At 46.5% G+C, this 17560-nt stretch overlaps 1 protein-coding gene across 3 annotated transcripts in view; it reads left to right on the forward strand.

The window, feature by feature from the left end:
* The first annotated feature begins 4829 nt into the window (after positions 1-4829).
* Positions 4830-17560, forward strand: part of UPF2 (UPF2 regulator of nonsense mediated mRNA decay) — a 103539-nt gene continuing 90808 nt past the window's right edge. Inside the window, exons 1-2 of one of the 3 annotated variants that reach the window (XM_058669476.1) lie at positions 4830-5095; positions 11032-11390. In XM_058669476.1, coding sequence (XP_058525459.1) covers positions 11050-11390 — 341 coding nt within the window. In that variant the 5' untranslated portion in view covers positions 4830-5095; positions 11032-11049. The other 2 variants (XM_058669475.1, XM_058669474.1) reach the window with 2 other exon arrangements.

Below are 17560 nucleotides of genomic sequence, written 5' to 3' on the forward strand. Positions count from 1 at the left end.
ACACTCTACTAAGTATTTTCTTCAAATTATTTGATTTAATTTTCACAACTCATGAACAAAAGTAGTTCTTATCATGATTTTTAAGAATAAAAACCTGTAATTTACATGGACTGTGTAATTAGCCCAGGTTCAAGCAGCCTGTAAATATGAGGACCAGAATTTGAAATCATGCAGTCTGACTCTAGAGTAGGGTGTGCTTGCTTTTCCAACATGCTTCCCAACTAGTTTTCTCTCCAAATGCTTGGCCCCTTTCGAGCTGAGCCTTCTGTCTACCCCCTGACCACTGTGGCTTTTCAGTCCCCTCTTGGTATCCTGATTTGTGCCCCTTGGTTCACTAACATTTAGGGATTCTGCCTTGCCATCTTCTTTGTCACGTTAGTTCCATGGAGTCAACCCACACCCTCCCATATTGCTCATCTCTCTTCACTTCCCTCCTTACCCAGCTGACCCTCCATTTGCATGACTCCCTTGTCAACACCCTTGTTGTTCTCTTACTCCATCATTACTCTCATGGGGGAAAAAACAACAAAAACCCTCAACTCTGATTAAACCCAACTACCTGTTTCTTTCAGAGAAACTGTCAGGTGCGGGTCAGATGGTTTTCCTTCAGACTTAGACTGGCGCTCCGCTGGCAGGCACTGGCAGTGCCTACTCTGCAGCTCCCTCACTTGCACCATTCTTTAGTCTTCTGTATTCTCTTCTCTTGGGCAACACACTTCCTGCCCCCTCCTTGCCACATGCATAGCTCACCACCTGGTCTCAGATTTCAGTGAAAGACAGAAATAGGATCCTTCTGCTGCAGCAATGCCTTGGTGCCATCCTTCTGCCCTGTAGTCACCTAGGCAACCTCGGGGGGTGGGGCAGGGGGGCCAGAGGCATGGAGCAGGCCTGGCAACTTTCCCACGTGTTTGGGTCCTGGGCAGGCAAGTGGGGGAAGGTGCTAGGGCCCCAGGCTGGCATGCTAGCATGGTATGCTAGGCTTGTGGACTCCTTAACATGCTTGAATCCTGCCTGGATGGAGGGGTGGGGGTCCCAGGCCAGCGCATGTGCCACAGAGGACTGATCTCAGTTCCTAGGTGGGTGGACAGGGCTCAAAGCCAGCACACCGCCCTGCCAGAAGACCAGGCTGGGGAACCCATGTGCTCATGGTGCAGGGCCTGTGGACTGAATGATCAGAGAAGGGGGTATGGGACGTGTGGGAGGGGGGACTGTTGAGGGAGTACATCAGAGGTGAGGAATGACTTCTGAGGAACTTCCACCAACAAGGTCACTCTACTTGGCGAGTAGAGTGAGGGGGCTGAGGCTGAGCCATTTGGAGGAGGGAAGCAAGAGAGACTTTCTGGGTCAGACTGATGCATCCATCCATGTGGAAACCTGAATTGGCTAATTAGCATTGACCACTGGAGACCACCATCCACTGGTGACACAACAGCTAGGGCTGGGGGACCTACCTGGCTAGACCATAGTACCCACCAGTGAGTGTCCCATGACACTAAACAGCATGTGAGAGGACTGGGTCTGTTGGCATATTCTGTGGAGATGTGGGTTCACCCCTGTGGACTGTGATATCCACTAGTTAGCTCAAGATCTGGGAGGTTGTAACAGACCAAGCTAGGCAAGACTGTGGAACCCACTGACACTCACAGGTACTGGGGTTGGAAATAGGCTGGGCTGTTTCAGGCTGCAGAACCCACAGATGCACCCAAGAATTGGATGTGAGACAGACAGGGCTACAATATCTACCAACACACACAAAGGCAAGACTAAGGGACAGACTATGCTGCGTAAGGGCCTAGCACCCACCGGGACAGTGAGATCTAGGTTTGGGAGTGAGCCTGGTGGAAGAACTTGGGGAACTCCTCTGGTGGGTTGTAGCTCCTGCTGATGAGATAAGGTGGGCCATGCCAGGCTGGGCTGCAGCACCTACCAGCACAGCTAAGATTTGGGGAGGGTGGACAGCCCAGTAGGGGGCAGCAAGAACTCCCCTGCTGGGCCACAGCTCTCACTGGTGACTGTGAGAACCGGGACCAGGGGCAGACCAGGCTGGGCAGAGCTACACCACCACTGGCCTGCATATGAATTGAGATAGCAGGATAGTCAGGATGGGCTAAGCGACGATCTACTGGTACATTTAGGAGCCAGAGTAAAGTACAGGCAGGTTGGGCTCGGCTGCAGAATCCCTGGCAAGTGTTAGACTGGGGGCGATTTCTGTCAAGCTACATTGCAGAACCACCTGGAAAGTGCAAGATCCAGCGCTGGGAGCGGGCCTAGTAGGGAAATTATGGGCACTTCTCTGATGGGCTGCAGCATGAAAACCAGGGCTAGGGGTGGGCTTGGCTGGGCTGGTGGTAGCCCCTACCAGCATAAGTGTGGGCTGGATAGTGGAGTTGGTCAGTCAAAGCTAGGCTCCAAAATCTACTGGTGTATACAAAAGCTGAGTGGGACACGAGACAGACTGGACTAGTCTGCTGCACACCTGCCATGCACAAGAACCAGGGCTAGCAGCAGGCCTGGTGGGAGTTATTCAGGATTGTTCCAACTGGGCTGCAGTTCCTGGTAGTGTGCATGAGGGCTGAGTATTTAGTGGGTATGGCTGGGCTAGGTTGTAGCATTTACTGGTTTGCGTAAGAGATGGGGCACGAGACAGAACTGACCCAGTAACTGCAGCCACCATTTCAGCTTAGGTCAGTGGGCATTCTGTAGTGACTAGAGCTGGTTCCCTTTTCTTCTCAAACTTTGGGTCTGTTCTGCCCTGTCACTGTCATCTCCTTCCCTTGCCTTTGCTTGCTTCTGTGAAACAACCACAGGATGGCCAGGTTTTAAGTAGAAAATGAGATCACTGGGGCCCAACACCGTGGCCTAGCAGCTAAAGTCCTCACCTTGACCGCCCCGGGATCCCATATGGGCGCCAGTTCTCATCCTGGCAGCTCTACTTCCCATCCAACTCCCTGTTTGTGGCCTGGGAAAGCAGTCGAGGACGGCCCAAAACTTTGGGGTCCTACACCCGCGTGGGAGACCTGGAAGAGGTTCCTGGCTCCTGGCTTCGGATTGGCGCAGCTCTGGCCATTGCAATCACTTGGGGAGTGAATCATTGGACGGAAGATCTTCCTCTCTGTCTCTCCTCTCTGTATATCTGACTTTGCAATAAAAATAAATCTTAAAAAAAAAAGGGATCATTTACATCTCTATCTATAGTGTCAATCTGTCCATCGGAGTAAGCAGAAACACAAAGGGTATTTCTTGAGAATTTTCTCAAACAATGAAGTAACTAAACAATGTGAATACACTTTCAAGTGGTGACATTTCACAACAATGCATTGTTCTGGTTGGACACTACAACAACCTGGCATCAGAGAGCAATGGATGGGGAATAGCACCATTTTTGGGGGGTTGAAAGAAAATGGCTGCGACTTGCAGTCTCTGTGAAAGCCTGTGGGATAGTGGATATGGTGGAGACACCTGGAGCTCCTGGAGATGGATTTCTGTAGAATGCTTGATAACACAACTTGCTGGGTTTGATCTAGAGTAATTTACTGGGGTAAATACCCACTGGGGTATCAGTGGGGATTTTCAGCTGACAGTTACAACTATTAAAGTGATTTTTTTGTTGTTTTTAACTAAAATGATAAGTATGGTTGTAATTTTTTTAGAACTAAAACAATAAAATATTAGACACTTAAGAGTGTACGCTCCCGCTCTTCTGAGCTTTGTGTTTCAACGGTTCACAAGTGATCAGCTGCTGAAAATCAAAGCTTGACCTGGTCTGGGACGAGCAGGGAAAAGCAAAGCTTCTTAAAGCAGTGGGACAACATGAGGGTGGATGGAACAGAGTTGCCGTGGCTACCGCCAGCGCGGGTCGCTGCATTAGGTCTCTAGCTGTTGAGCCAGGGCACACAGAATGACAGGGGTCACCTTCCTTTTACTACCCTGTCGTTGACAGTGGGCACCGTTTTCAAAAGGAATCCCCCATCCCTTAATATAAAAGTGCCAAACTCAGTTTGGGAACCGGTAGGAAACAAAGCAGGAATTCAGGTACATGGGTCTCGGCTGGACCAAAGGCAGTCTAGATCCGCCTCACGCATCTCGCAGGTGCAGCCGGAGCGAGGCAGGTTCGACTCCTCCGTGTTCCTCCGGCGGCCGCCCAGTGCCCACCCCGGGACCATTCCACAGACCTCAGCCATTCTGAGGAAATCATGGAGGGAGGAGCCGCGCCTGTTTGTAAACGTCGCTCGCGTTCCGCCAGCGGAAGAAACCGACCTGCCCGTCAAGTTAATTTCACACAGGAAAAGTCAGTCCTTCAGATCTCTGGGCGAGAACCGGCACTTTGTAAGAACCTTGCGCGAACAAGCCTTGGTGCTCCCTCTCTCGGGACGTTTTTATGTCGAACTCCTTCAACTGTTTCTGGAAATCCCCCCTTACGGGACCTTGGCTGTATTTTAGGGCACTCCTAAAAGTCTAGTTGCCATTCCTCACCACTTTTTAACCTTTCTCACAACCATATTCTTTCGTTTCCTCAGTTTCCAGCTCCCTAAATCTTCAATCTTTCGGAATTAGTCCAAACTTTCTCTTCGTCGACCTTTTCCTGACGTTCCCACCAGGAAACTCAAGAGACTCACGTGGCCAAGTTTGTCCTTCACGGCGCTCCGTAATTCTACTATTCCACCGCCAGTCCGCGCCTCCGGAGCGCTCCGCCCCGCCCCCTGCTCGCGGCCCCGCGCCCCCCTCCGCGAAAGGCGTGCGCCTGCGCACCTGCAATTCAGGCGCTTTCCCTTTCCTGGCGACCCATCCACTTCCTACCTCAGGTCCTTGAAACACTCCTCCCCTCTCCTGGGGTCCTGGCTAGAGATTCTGGTCTTCGGTGTCCAGAGAATTGCCTGTCTGGAAAAATTCGCTTCTCTCTTCCACTGAGGAATGGGAACAAGCCATCCGGTGTGTGACATCGATACGAGCCTGTGCTCGAGACTTTCCACCTCAGAGCCGAGCTGGGGGCCTGGACGCGTCCGGCCCGGAGCGTTTCCCATCCGGCAGTCTCGCGGACAGCTCCTTCCTCTCCGCCGCGCTCCGCCCCGCCCCCACTCTCCGCCCGGCCGCGCTGGTGAGTGGCGGGCGGGAGAGCGGGCGGGCGGAGGGAGGAGGGGGAGCTGAGGGAAGGCGGGCCCTCGGCTGCGAGCGCGGTGGGGGGAGGGGAGGGGAGAGCCCGAGCGCTGGAGTTGGTGCTGGGAAACCCGGGGCTCATGTTGACGACAGGCTCGAGGTGAGTCCCGGGGAGCCTCCTTCCCCTCCGCGCCAACGACCGGGAGGAAGCGGGGCTGGCGGCGAGCGGGGCTGGGGGACGGGCACCGGCCTGGACTCCTTCTCCCTCCGGGGGAACCCAGGAGGCGACTGGGACCGCCAGCTCTCCGGGGGCGGCGAGCAGCGGAGGGAGCCCATGGGTCCCGGCTTCGTCTGCCTCAGTCCTCGCTCGCGGAGGCTTCCTTCTCAACGCGGGAAGCCCTCGGCCGCGGCAGGCAGGAGGAAGCGGTGGAAGGAGGCGTCTGCCCCGTATGCCTGGGCCGGGCCTCGGCGCTGGAGGCGGGGAGCCAGCCGAGGCCGGGGGCGAAAAGGTGTTTGGGGGCGTGGAGTTGAGGTGAAGGGAGGGCGGCGGGCAGGCTGGAAGGGGGAGCTCTCGGGGAGCGGGGAGCTGCGGCGCGGGCGAGGGAGTGGGGGCGCCCGGGGAGAGTGTGGGAGGATGTGGAGTGGGAGAGCCGTCAGCGGGGCGCTCGGAGAAGGGGACCCCAGCTGGGGGGCCGGGGGGTCGGGGGACGGCGGGCTTGGCGCTATGGCTCTTCTTGCTTTCGGTCGCTCGGGCAGGTAGGCTGCCTCACTTCGCCCTCACCCCCGAGGCTCCGAGGAACTTCGTGCTTAGTGCTGGTGGAACCCGGGAGGCGATCCCGCGATGTAGGGTCCTCAGCTCGGCCGGGCAGAGCCCGCTGACGGACTGGGAGGGCCACACTGGTCTGTGCTCTCCGCGGGAGTTATACCCGAGGGAACCTCTCGCTGACTTCTCATATATCAGCGGCTTTTTTTGTTTTGTTTTGTTTTTAGTCATAAAAATCGTACCAGTTGTCAAGAAAGCCACATTTGAACTCTGGTGCGATTTCACAAAACTGTGAATGAGCCCTTCATAGCAAGGACATTTCTTTTATAAAGTCAGAGAACTGGAGACGCGAACAGGAGAACGTTCTGAGTAAAGGGAGTATTTTAAGGGCAGTCTCTTATTGTGATTTCACACACAGTCCATATGGTACTTGGCAAAGGAGTGTCTGAAAGAGAAACACTTTCCCCAGGCTGTCTCCCCCGACACTCTGTTAGTATCCCCTTCACTAGTAAAGGCATTTTACTTGCTTTTGAAAGTTTGGAGTATATTTAGGAAAAACCAGGTAGACAGTGCGAGTGCCAGGACACTATTTTGGGAACTAGAAGGTGATTCTTAAGATGTAGTTTCCTAATCGGGGGCCATCACAATGTGATTGTACTCAGATACTTTGGAAGAGCAAATACTCCGATTAAAAGCACTAAACTTGACCATTTTGAGGTAATTTTTTTACTTGAAAAACCGGGAAGCATTTGGTTTAGATGGAATACTTGGTCGTCTTTTAAGGCTTGGATTAGGATTTTAGTTCTTTATGAAACATAACGAACAGTTTACTTAAAGTAACGTGATACAGATCTGAATCATGTCATCCGTCATGTTTTGGTTGCCTTCCTAAATCATACGGCCAGAATATGTAGTGGAAAAGAGCACTGGGCAGTGAATTGTGCAGCTGGTCGTGTAATTTTGGGCAGAAAACGATGCTGCTAAAGTCAAGGTAAAAATAGAGGGTGGGGTAGGTGGAACCCAGTGGTCCTGGCTTTAACAGTCTCTCATCGGGTAAACTTGTTGGTGTTTTGTGTGAAAGAGAACCAGTATTTATTGAGTGCCTCCCTGGAGCTAGCTACTGTATCAGCAGGTGGGGAATTCTGTGAGAGAGGTAGCAGTATACCTGTTTTGTCCAGTCAGTAGACTCAGAGAAGCTAAGTTACCCAGTGTGGGTAACTGGCAGGTTGCAGAGTTGGAATGCAGATTGACTTTGAAGACATGCTATATTTTTCCCAGTTGAATGCTGCCTCTGTGTAAACTGTTAGAGTTTGTTGTTGTTGCAAGTATATATATGTGTTTGCAATAGTATGATGAAGTGACTTTAAGAATCTGCTGGGACTCTGGCGGGCATGTGGCACAGAGTCTGCTCACCCCTGTCCAGGGGAGGCCTGGCTGCTTTGCTTTCCCAGCCAGCCTGCTACTAATGCGCATCCTGAGTGGCAGCAGGTGATGTCTTGGCTGCCTTCCATGCTCATATTGAGTAAAAGAGCCAATTCAACAGTAGCAAACAATGCCTGAATGGATCAGAATTCTTCTGCAGGTTGTCCTGGTGTCCATGCAAAGGAAGGTGGAGCTGCATTCAAGTGGTTGTAGACATCCACCGGGCCCTGCCTGCAGTGGAACAATACTCTTCACACCTTCCTGTCCCCCACATCCACTGCACGGACCCCAACAGAACTGAATCAAAAGTGGAACAGCTGGGGCTTGAACCTGGCACTCCAAAATTGATGTGAGCAGTCCTTGTAGATGCTTAGCCAGCCACACTGTAGCACTCAGTGGAGAATCTGTTTTATCGTGCTGCAGAATAGCATTTATTGCTAATGTATGCTGGCTTATGTGATGTGGTAGATTTATTTATTCTTATTGGAAAGTCAGATTTACACAGAGGAGGAGATACAGAGAGGATGATTTTCCATTCGATGATTCACTCCCCAAACGGCCACAATGACCACAGCTGCGCCGATCTGAAGCCAGGAGCGAGGAGCCTCCTCCAGGTCTCCCATGCGGGTGCAGGGCCCCAAGACATTAGGCTGTTCTTAACTGTTTTCTCAGGCTACAAGCAGGGAGCTGGATGGGAAGTGGGGCTGCCAGGGCATGAATTGGTGCCCTTATGGGATCCCGGCGCATGAAAGCCGAGGATTTTTGCCACTTGGCTACTATGCCTGCCCAAGATTTATTGATTTTTTTATTTGAAAAGCAAATTTTACAGAGAAGTAGAGATCAAGAATGTCTTCCATGTGCTGGTTTTACTCCCCAAATGATCACAATGGCCAGAACTGAGCAAATCTGAAGCCAGGAACCTGGAGCTTCATCCGGGTCTCGGGCCATCCTCCACTGCTTTCCCATACCATAAGTAGAGAACTGGACAGGCAGTGGAGCAGTTAGGACACCGTGGGATGTCTGTGCCAAGGATGGAGAATTAACTTGCTGTGCCACTGAGCCGGGCCTTAATTTTATTTCTGTGAGACAGTCTGATACCATTTTTTTAGTCATCTGAGAACTGTATTTTCTTGTAGCCTTGAAATGTCAGGTGTGATTAACTTCATAATAGTAGATACAAATAATATTCTTCCAACATACTAATATTTATTTTTTAAAAATTGTGTTACTTTAGTTACTGTCTTGTCCTTGTACTGTGAGCCAGAGTCTGCCAAAATTTAAAACATTGAGGAAGCTGTGTAGCTGGCATCAATGGCCTTTCTCTAGATTCATAATTCTGTGATTTGTCATAGTACGTATTTGTTAACAAGTCTTCCATCTAATAATTTGGTGTCCTTTAGGTTCTTGACTGTGATTAGGACAATGGGTTCAGATTCCAGCTCTGTGATGGGCCTTGATCAGGTTACCTGCTAAGTCTCAGTTTACTCATTTGTAAAATAAGGAAAATAATACCAGCCTCATTAAGATTTTAGTATTAATTTAGGTAATGTAGGTAAATTGTTATGATTCTAGGGAGTGGTAGCTATTAATTGGCAATAAAAACCTGGTTTTTATGGCTATACTGTGTTGGAAAGTTTGCTTATTCTTAGGGCAGTGATGTGTTTATGTTAAAGATGGAGATTTAGAAGATGATGCTCAAGAATTGGTAACTATATTTACAGATAATATAAATGTTGGTGCAGACTTGTTATATACCTTTTTGTATTTTAACAGTGATTGCTTAGAAAGGATTAGTAACCTATTTCTGAGTTTTACTAGTAGGGCTAACTAGGTTTTGGGTGTCATTGTCCAAAAAGAATACATAAAACTTGGAATTGGAGGAGAAAAAAGGAGTAAAACAAAAAAGGAGAAGGAAGAGGTAGCTGAGAGGAGGTACAAACAGCTGCTTGTGCCTCTCCCGTAATTACCTTCAAAGCTTCCATGGGCCTACATTGTCATTCTTTGGTAATATATTTGTGTTTAAGTAAGTGCTTTGTAAAATGTGTGTTGTACATTGTTTTGATTGTTAATCTAATGTTTTTGTTGTTGTTGTTGTTTTGTTTTGTTTTGTTTTTTACTTGCAAGAGTTACTGAGTCAGGGAGAGTGACAGAGATAGATCTTCCATCTTGTTTACTCACTAGTGGCTGCAACAGCCAGGGATGGGCCAGGCCAAAGCCAGTAGCTTCATCCAGGTCTTCTGTGTGGATGTAGGGGCTAGGCATTTAAGCCATCTCCCATTGCTTTCCCAGGCCATTGACAGAGAGAGCAAGAGCTAGATTGGAAGTGAAGCAGCCAGGATGTGAACTGGTACCCATGTGGAATGCCTGTTGCAGGCGTCAGCTTAACTTGCTGTACCATAGTGCTAGCTTGTTAACCTTGTTTTTACTACTGTGATTTAAAACCCATTTTTTATGGTATCACAAATACTATGTGTATCTTTTAACATTTTTCAAAAAAACTTTGGAAGTCTCAAGTAATTTTATACTTAAATAGACTTTAAATTTCCTGGTATGTAATTTTCAGATAGTTTAGGAGTTGAAACATTGTGTACTAACCATTAAAGGACTTAAATTTGAAAACTAGTTCTGTGTAGAGAAATGTTTTTAGAGAAGAACAATTCTAATTTTGCCACAAGATACAGGTTTGTTTTTTCCTTCAGGCAGTTATTTCCAGTTAACTATGTAGAACTTATACGATAGACTTGTCCCATAGAACTTTCTCTGATGGTGTAAGTCTTGTGTATCTTCACTGCTCTGTACAGTAGCCACCAGTCAGAGTGGGGTTGGGTGCTTAAAATATGAATAGTTAATGAAAAATGGAATATCAAATTGTACTCAAATTATGTTTAAGAAATTACTTATGACTTGTGGAATGGTTTTCAGCCAGTGATAATTCTGACCCAAGAGGCATTTGGCTTAGTCTGAAGTTATATTTGGATTTTAAAATAGGGAAGATACTACTTGTGTATGTTGAATGCAAAGCAAGGATGCCATTAAACCTCATGCAGTACACAGGTTAGCTCCTAATTCCACAGTTATTTTGCCCACAGCGTCAGTAGTGCTGGGCTCGTGGCTACTGTGGTGCATTTAAGAGTCAGAATTTACAGATTTTCTAGTTAACCATTGTGTTTATTAATTTTGACTAATGCTAATGAAGAATTTAAACAGCCAATCTGAGGTAATCATCAGATGTTTTTATTAGAAAACTTGGTGATAGGGTTAGAATGATAAAGTTAAGTTTGTAAGTTTTCTATTCTTTGATCTTTTTTGGGAGGATGTCTGTTTTATAGGATGTAAAAAAAATTTTTTTTTTGTTTTTTTCTGGAGTTAGTACTTCGGTCAAATTTGTAGGAAATAGTGAGCCAGGGTCTCCTAATGGTTGTAAAATGGTAAACTTAAAATGCAAGTGTTTACAATTAAATGAAAGTTTAATCTAGATGAGTATGTGAACCTTCCTTATATTGAATTGTCTACTTTTATGCTTGAGTTTTTCTTTAGTAAAATGTAAAGAAAAAAAAAAAAGCAGCAAACACATCACAACCAAGTGATGAAATGTGGAATATTACTAAAATTATTCTCTTATGGAAGTAAGTGTTCACACATATTTAATATCTCAAAATTCACAAATTGAATTAATGTTTTGCTTAAAAAGTAATATCACATCAAGAAAAAATCACTGTATCTTCAGTAATGACATTCTCTTACTCTTACAGATTGTCCTGGGTCACATAATGCCAGCTGAGCGTAAAAAGCCAGCAAGTATGGAAGAAAAAGAATCTTTACTAAACAACAAAGAGAAAGACTGTAGTGAAAGGCGGCCCGTGAGCAGCAAGGACAAGCCTAAAGACGATCTCAAGGTCACTGCCAAGAAGGAGCTCAGTAAGGTCCCTGAAGACAAGAAGAAGAAACTGGAAGAAGATAAGAGGAAAAAGGAAGACAAGGAGCGCAAGAAGAAGGAAGAAGACAAGGTGAAGGCAGAGGAAGAAGAAAAAAAGAAGCATGAAGAGGAAGAGAGGAAAAAGCAAGAAGAGCAGGCTAAACGCCAGCAGGAAGAAGAAGCGGCTCAGTTGAAGTAAGAGTCGTTTTAATTGTTGATTTTGAGGAATGGTACGACTGGAATAGTTTTGGGGAAATATGATTGTTTGGATGTAGCTCCTTAGAGCTGGAAGTATCTTAATTTACTTGATCTAGGGGTTTCAATGACTTGAAGCTTAAGGGGCTTTAATTTTGTAAATATAGAATAGTAATGATCTTCAACAAAATTTGAGATCTGTGGTAATCTGCATTGTTTTTGTTTCTAATTTTTAAAATGTTTTCATGGTGTGGTCAGAGTCCCATCTTTTTGAAGTTGAGAATCTTGTGATTCCTAATTGCTGCTGTTTGTTGAGTTCTTGTTATGTACCTACCAGGTATTGTACTAAGTACTCTGTTAGGATATATCCTTAAAAGAAGCAGTACATCTCTACTCCTGAATAAAAATAGACTCTAAATAAAACTTAAGTATACCTGGACGACCAAATACTAGAGTCCCTACCAGACATACATCAAGAGCAGAACGCTGGAGTTGAGACTACGTTGAAGGACTATGTTATTGTAAAACACAGTGGAGAAGGGGGAGAAGCCATGTACCTATAAAAGTATAAAACAGAAAATAGGGCCTGGCGCAAGAACGTAGCGGCTAAAGTCCTCACCTTGAACACGCCAGGATCCCATATGGGCGCCAGTTATAATCCCAGCGGCCCCGCTTCCTATCCAGCTTCCTGCCTGTGGCCTGGGAAAGCAGTCGAGGACAGCCCAAAGCTTTGGGACCCTGCACCTGCGTGGGAGACCCACAAGAAGCTCCTGGCTCCTGGCTTCAGATCGGCTCAGCTATGGCTGTTGTGGCTGCTTGGGTAGTGAGCCATTGGACGGAAGATCTTCCTCTCTGTCTCTCCTCCTCTCTGTATATCTTCCTTTCCAATAAAAATAAGTAAATCTTAAAAAACAAAAACAAAATAATTTAGAAAAAAAGGCATATAGAAAAAGTAGTGATGAAGTTTTGTGGAACTCATTTTATAGATTAATAAAATGAAGTTTAAAGAGACTGCATAAGTTGCCCCAGGCCATAGCAGTCAGTGGAGCTGCTGAGATACAGCCTTAGATTTTGCCTGAAACCTTTGCCGTCGACCAGCACGTGGTGCAAGGGAATGAATCTTCCCTTGTGATGCTCAAAACTCCTAATTGTGCATCTACGTGCAGTCTACATTCCATAACTGGACCCCTGCTAATTATGTGGGGGACCAGGATGGAGTTCCTGGCTTAACCCTGGCCTTTTTTGGCTGTTTGGGGAGTGAAGGAGCAGATGGAGAAGCTCGGGTGTGTGTGTGTGTATGTATGTGTGTATCTGTCTCTGTGGCACTCAAAGTATGTAAGTGAATAAATCTTAATAGGGGGAAATAAAAAACAACTTTTGTCCTTAAGCACAGCTCCACAATGCCTTTCATTATTACTTGTATCTATATTTTAAACCTTGTAAATCTGTGTAACCAATGTAAATTGGTAAAAACAAAAAAGTTTGTTGAGTAACATTAGCTTTGTGTCTGTCAGTACAAGGTGGCTTCAGAAAGTTAATAGCAAAATATAATTACAATATGCATTTTAAAGAAATCCAGGAAGATCTTCCATCTGCTGATTCACTACCCAAATAGTCACAGTGCCCAAATTGGCTAGGAACCAGGAGCTTCTCCTGGGACTCCCATGTGGGTACAGGGGCCCAAGGATTTGCGCCATCCTCTGCCATCTTCCCAGCCCATAAGCAGGGAGCTAGATCGGAAGTGAAGTGGCTGGGACTAGAACCAGTGTCTATATGGAATACCGGCACCATACGTGGAGGACTGGTCTCCTGCACCATTATGCTGGCCTTGGTAATAGGCATTTTGCATGGACTATTTGAAAGGTTTTTTGTGTGATATTTAAAAGGCTATTTGCAACCAAGACTTTGTATAGGTCTAGAACAACCACTTCTTACAAAGCTCATATTTAGCATTCCTATTGGAAAAAAATATTTGAGATGGAAAGAGGTAAGAGAGCATAGCAAGCTCCCATCTACTTGTTCATTCTCTAAATGGTTATAGCAGCCGGAACTGGTCCAGGCCAAAAGCAGGTTGTGGAAACTCAATCTAGATCTCTGATCTGGGTGACAGAAGCCGAGTCAATTGAGTTACCACTGCTGCCTCCCAGGATCTATGTTAGCAGGAAGCAGAAATCAGGAGCTAGAACCAGAGTCAGGTTTCACACTCACCACAGGCATTCAAACTATGGGATAAGGTGCCTTCCCCAAGTGTCTGACTACCCATCTTTGTCTCTGTTGGGTCACTTCCAAAAGGGCTGTAATGGCTGGGGCTGGGCCATGCTGAAGCCAGAGCCTGGACTCCCTCTATATGTTCCATGTGGATGGCAGAGATTCAGGTACTTGGGGCATCATCTGCTTGCTTAGCAGCAGAACCAGCGGGACTGGAAGTGGCAGTCTGATGGGAAGTAGAGGTTGCTGTGGCACCAGGGGCATTTAAATGTGCCAGCCCTTTAGCTTGTTTTACTTTTGTAATAACAGTGAGTCTCTCAGTAACTTTTGTCCCCTATTCCCACCAAAAGGAATTTTAAAAAATATAAAAAATTGATAACAAAAATCTTGGCTTTATTGAGGAGATTTTAAATATATTCAAAAAGTAGATGGTGGGTCTGGCAGCATAGCCTAGCAAGATACGCTGCCACCTGCAAGCTGACATAGGCAGTCCCAGTTGGCTCCAGTTTCAATCCAGCTCCCTGCTAGTGTATCTGGGAAAGCAGCAAAGGATTTCTCAAGTGCCTTTGCACCTAGTGGGAGACACAGAAATAGCTTCTGGTTTTAGCTTGGCCCAATCCAAGCTGTTGTAGCTGTTTTGGGGAGTGAAATGAATGGAAGACCAATCACATGTCTTTCTGTTCTCTGTCTCTAACTCTGCCTTTCAAATAAATAACAAATCTATAAATCTTTAAAATAAATGAATGGGGCCCGGCGGCGTGGTCTAGTGGTTAAAGTCCTCGCCTTGAAAGCCCCGGGATCCCATATGGGCACCGGTTCTAATCCCGGCAGCTCCACTTCCCATCCAGCTCCCTGCTTGTGGCCTGGGAAAGCAGTTGAGGACGGCCCAATGCATTGGGACACTACACCCACGTTGGAGACCCGGAAGAGGTTCCAGGTTCCCGGCATCGGATCGGCGCACATCGGCCCGTTGCGGCTCACTTGGGGAGTGAAACATCGGACGGAAGATCTTCCTGTCTGTCTCTCCTCCTCTGTGTATATCTGGCTGTAATAAAATGAATAAATCTTTAAAAAAAAAACAAAAAACAAAACAAAATAAAATAAATGAATGGTATAGGAACCCCAAACCAACATCAAAATTGTTTTTCACCGTGGAATATTTTAAAGTGTATGAGTTCTCTCATAAGACTTAATTCGATATCTGAAAGTTTAAAAAAAAAGTGTAAAATGAAGTCTAATGCAAATGTATGCTAGTTAGAGTTTCCTTTAAAAAAAACAAAACCCTAGTTAAAGTTTCTTAAAAAGTAAAAAATTCCTTCACTGTTAACCCTGAGTCTTTTGTGGCTGGAAGACTTCTGAGAGACACCCAAATAAACATGTTCTCGGGCCCGGCGGTGTGGCCTAGCAGCTAAAGTCCTTGCCTTGAACACGCTGGGATCCCATATGGGCACCAGTTCTAATCCCGGCAGCTCCACTTCCCATCCAGCTCCCTGCTTGTGGCCTGGGAAAGCAGTCGAGGACGGCCCAAAGCTTTGGGACCCTGCACCCTCATGGGAGACCTGGAAGAGGTTCCTGGTTCCCGGCTTCGGATTGGCGCAGCACCGCCTGTTGTGGTCACTTTGGGAGTGAATCATCGGACGGAAGATCTTCCTCTCTGTCTCCTCTCCTCCTCTCTGTATATCTGACTTTGTAATAAAAATAAATAAATCTTTAAAAAAATAATAAACCTATAGTATGTCCAGAGGTCCGGAACTGTGATTCCCCCTGCTAACTTCCTGTTCTTCAGGATAGTTCTAGCTATCCGTGGTTTTTTGTGCTTCCAGATGAACCTTTGGATCATTGTTTCCAGTTCCATGAAGAATATTTTGGGCTTTTTTTTTTTTTTTTTTTTTTTTTTTTAAAGATTTATTCATTTTATTACAGCCAGATATACACAGAGGAGGAGAGACAGAGAGGAAGATCTTCCGTCCGATGATTCACTCCCCAAGTGAGCCGCAACGGGCCGCCGATCCGAAGCCAGGAACCTGGAACCTCTTCCGGGTCTCCCACGCGGGTGCAGTGTCCCAAAGCATTGGGCTGTCCTCAACTGCTTTCCCAGGCCACAAGCAGGGAGCTGGATGGGAAGTGGAGCTGCCGGGATTAGAACCGGCGCCCATATGGGATCCCGGGGCTTTCAAGGCGAGGACTTTAGCCGCTAGACCACGCCGCCGGGCCCTCTTTCATGTATCTTAAGAATATTGAATGGCAGGCCCAGCGGCGTGGCCTAGTGGCTAAAGTCCTCGCCTTGACCGCCCTGGGATCCCACAGGGGAGGAGAGAAAGAAAGAGATCTTTCCATCCGCTGGTGAACTCCCCAGATGGCCAGAACAGCTAGGGCTAGACTAACCTGAAGCCAAATACATCATCTGGGTTTTCCCATGTGGGACAGGGGCCAGTGCAGGGGGCCATCCCACATGGCTTTTCCAAGTGCATCAACAAGGAACTGTATTGGAAGTAGAGTAGCTGGGCCTCAACCAGCACTCATATGGGATGCTTGCATTGTAGCAGCTGTACATTTATGCCACAAAACTGGCCTCAGATGCAAACCTTCAACATATTACAGATTTTAGTAGAAAAATTATTGAATGTAAGAGTTTAGGTATGATTATCTCAGAAAGATGAACACTTACCTTTTACTTTTAAAGAGACCTGTGTTTTTTTTTTTAAAGATTTATTTATTTTTATTAGAAAGTCAGATATACAGTGAGAAGGAGAGACAAAGATCTTCTGTCTGTTGATTCACACCCCAAGTGGTTGCGATGGTCAGAGCTGAACCCATCTGAAGCCAGGAGCCTCTTCTGAGTCTTTCATACGGGTGCAGGGTCCCAAGGCTTTGGGATATTTTTGACTGCTTTCCCAGGCCACAGGCAGGAAGCTGGATGGGAAGCAGGGCCACTAGGATTAGATCCTGGTGTGTGTAAGGTGAGGACTTTAGCCGCTAGGCTACTGCGCTGGGCCCAAGCGACTTGTGTTTTAAAATGTTCTTGTTTATTTGAAAGACAGTGAGACAGAGATCTTGCCTGTTGGTTTGCTTCCCAAATGCTTGCAACGGTTAGAACTGGCAGCCAGAACTTCATTCCAGAGCTCTCAGATAGGCATCAGGGACACATCTACTTTTAGTCTCCCAGGGTATACATCAACAAGAATCCAGGCAGTTGGATTGATAAAGAATGCTGGTGTCCCAGCTGGCAGCTTAACTGCTAGACCAGTTACCTGTCCCTAAAATGTGTATTTTTTTTAAAGGTTTTGTTTGTTTGTTTTTGGTAAGACAGAATGGCATAGAAAGAGTGGGAGAGAGAAAAACAGATTTTCTGTCCTCTGTTTCACTCCCCAAATGGCTGCAACGCCTGCAGTTGGTCCAGTCTGGAGCCAGGACTTCTTCCAGGTCTCCCGCATGGATGCAGCGGCCCAGGCATTCTCCCTCTCCATTGCTTTCTTAGGCCCAGTAGGAGGTAGCTGAATCAGAAGAGGAGCAGCCGGGATTTGAACCAACTCATTTGGGATGCTGGTGATGCAGGCAGCAGCTTTATCTGCTATGACATAGTGCCAGCCTCAGTCCTTAAAACATTTAAAAATATTCCTTTATAGTGATTATTCGTTGACAAAAATATTCTTTGCAAACAGTTTTGTTTTTTCCAAAGCTTTTATTTGTCTTGATAGCCTTCCAAAGCGTATTTTATCTTTTCTGTTTTCATCATCATGTGTTTAACTTTGTTGAGCTTACCATTTAGCAGAATGATTTGAAATTTTAATCTAGTTATTTAAATTCCTCTTTGTCAGTTTAGGTATTAGCAATATATTGGGCTCATTATCTTAAGTCATTGCTAACATGTCTTTGAAAGAAGAAAAAAGACCTTTTGCATCTTTTGTTCTTGGTTTCTGATAACTAGGTGATTAGTTTTTCGTTGGCTTTTATGCACATGG

This window comes from Ochotona princeps, chromosome 10, assembly GCF_030435755.1.
Source record: "Ochotona princeps isolate mOchPri1 chromosome 10, mOchPri1.hap1, whole genome shotgun sequence".
NCBI classification, from domain to species: Eukaryota; Metazoa; Chordata; class Mammalia; order Lagomorpha; family Ochotonidae; genus Ochotona; species Ochotona princeps.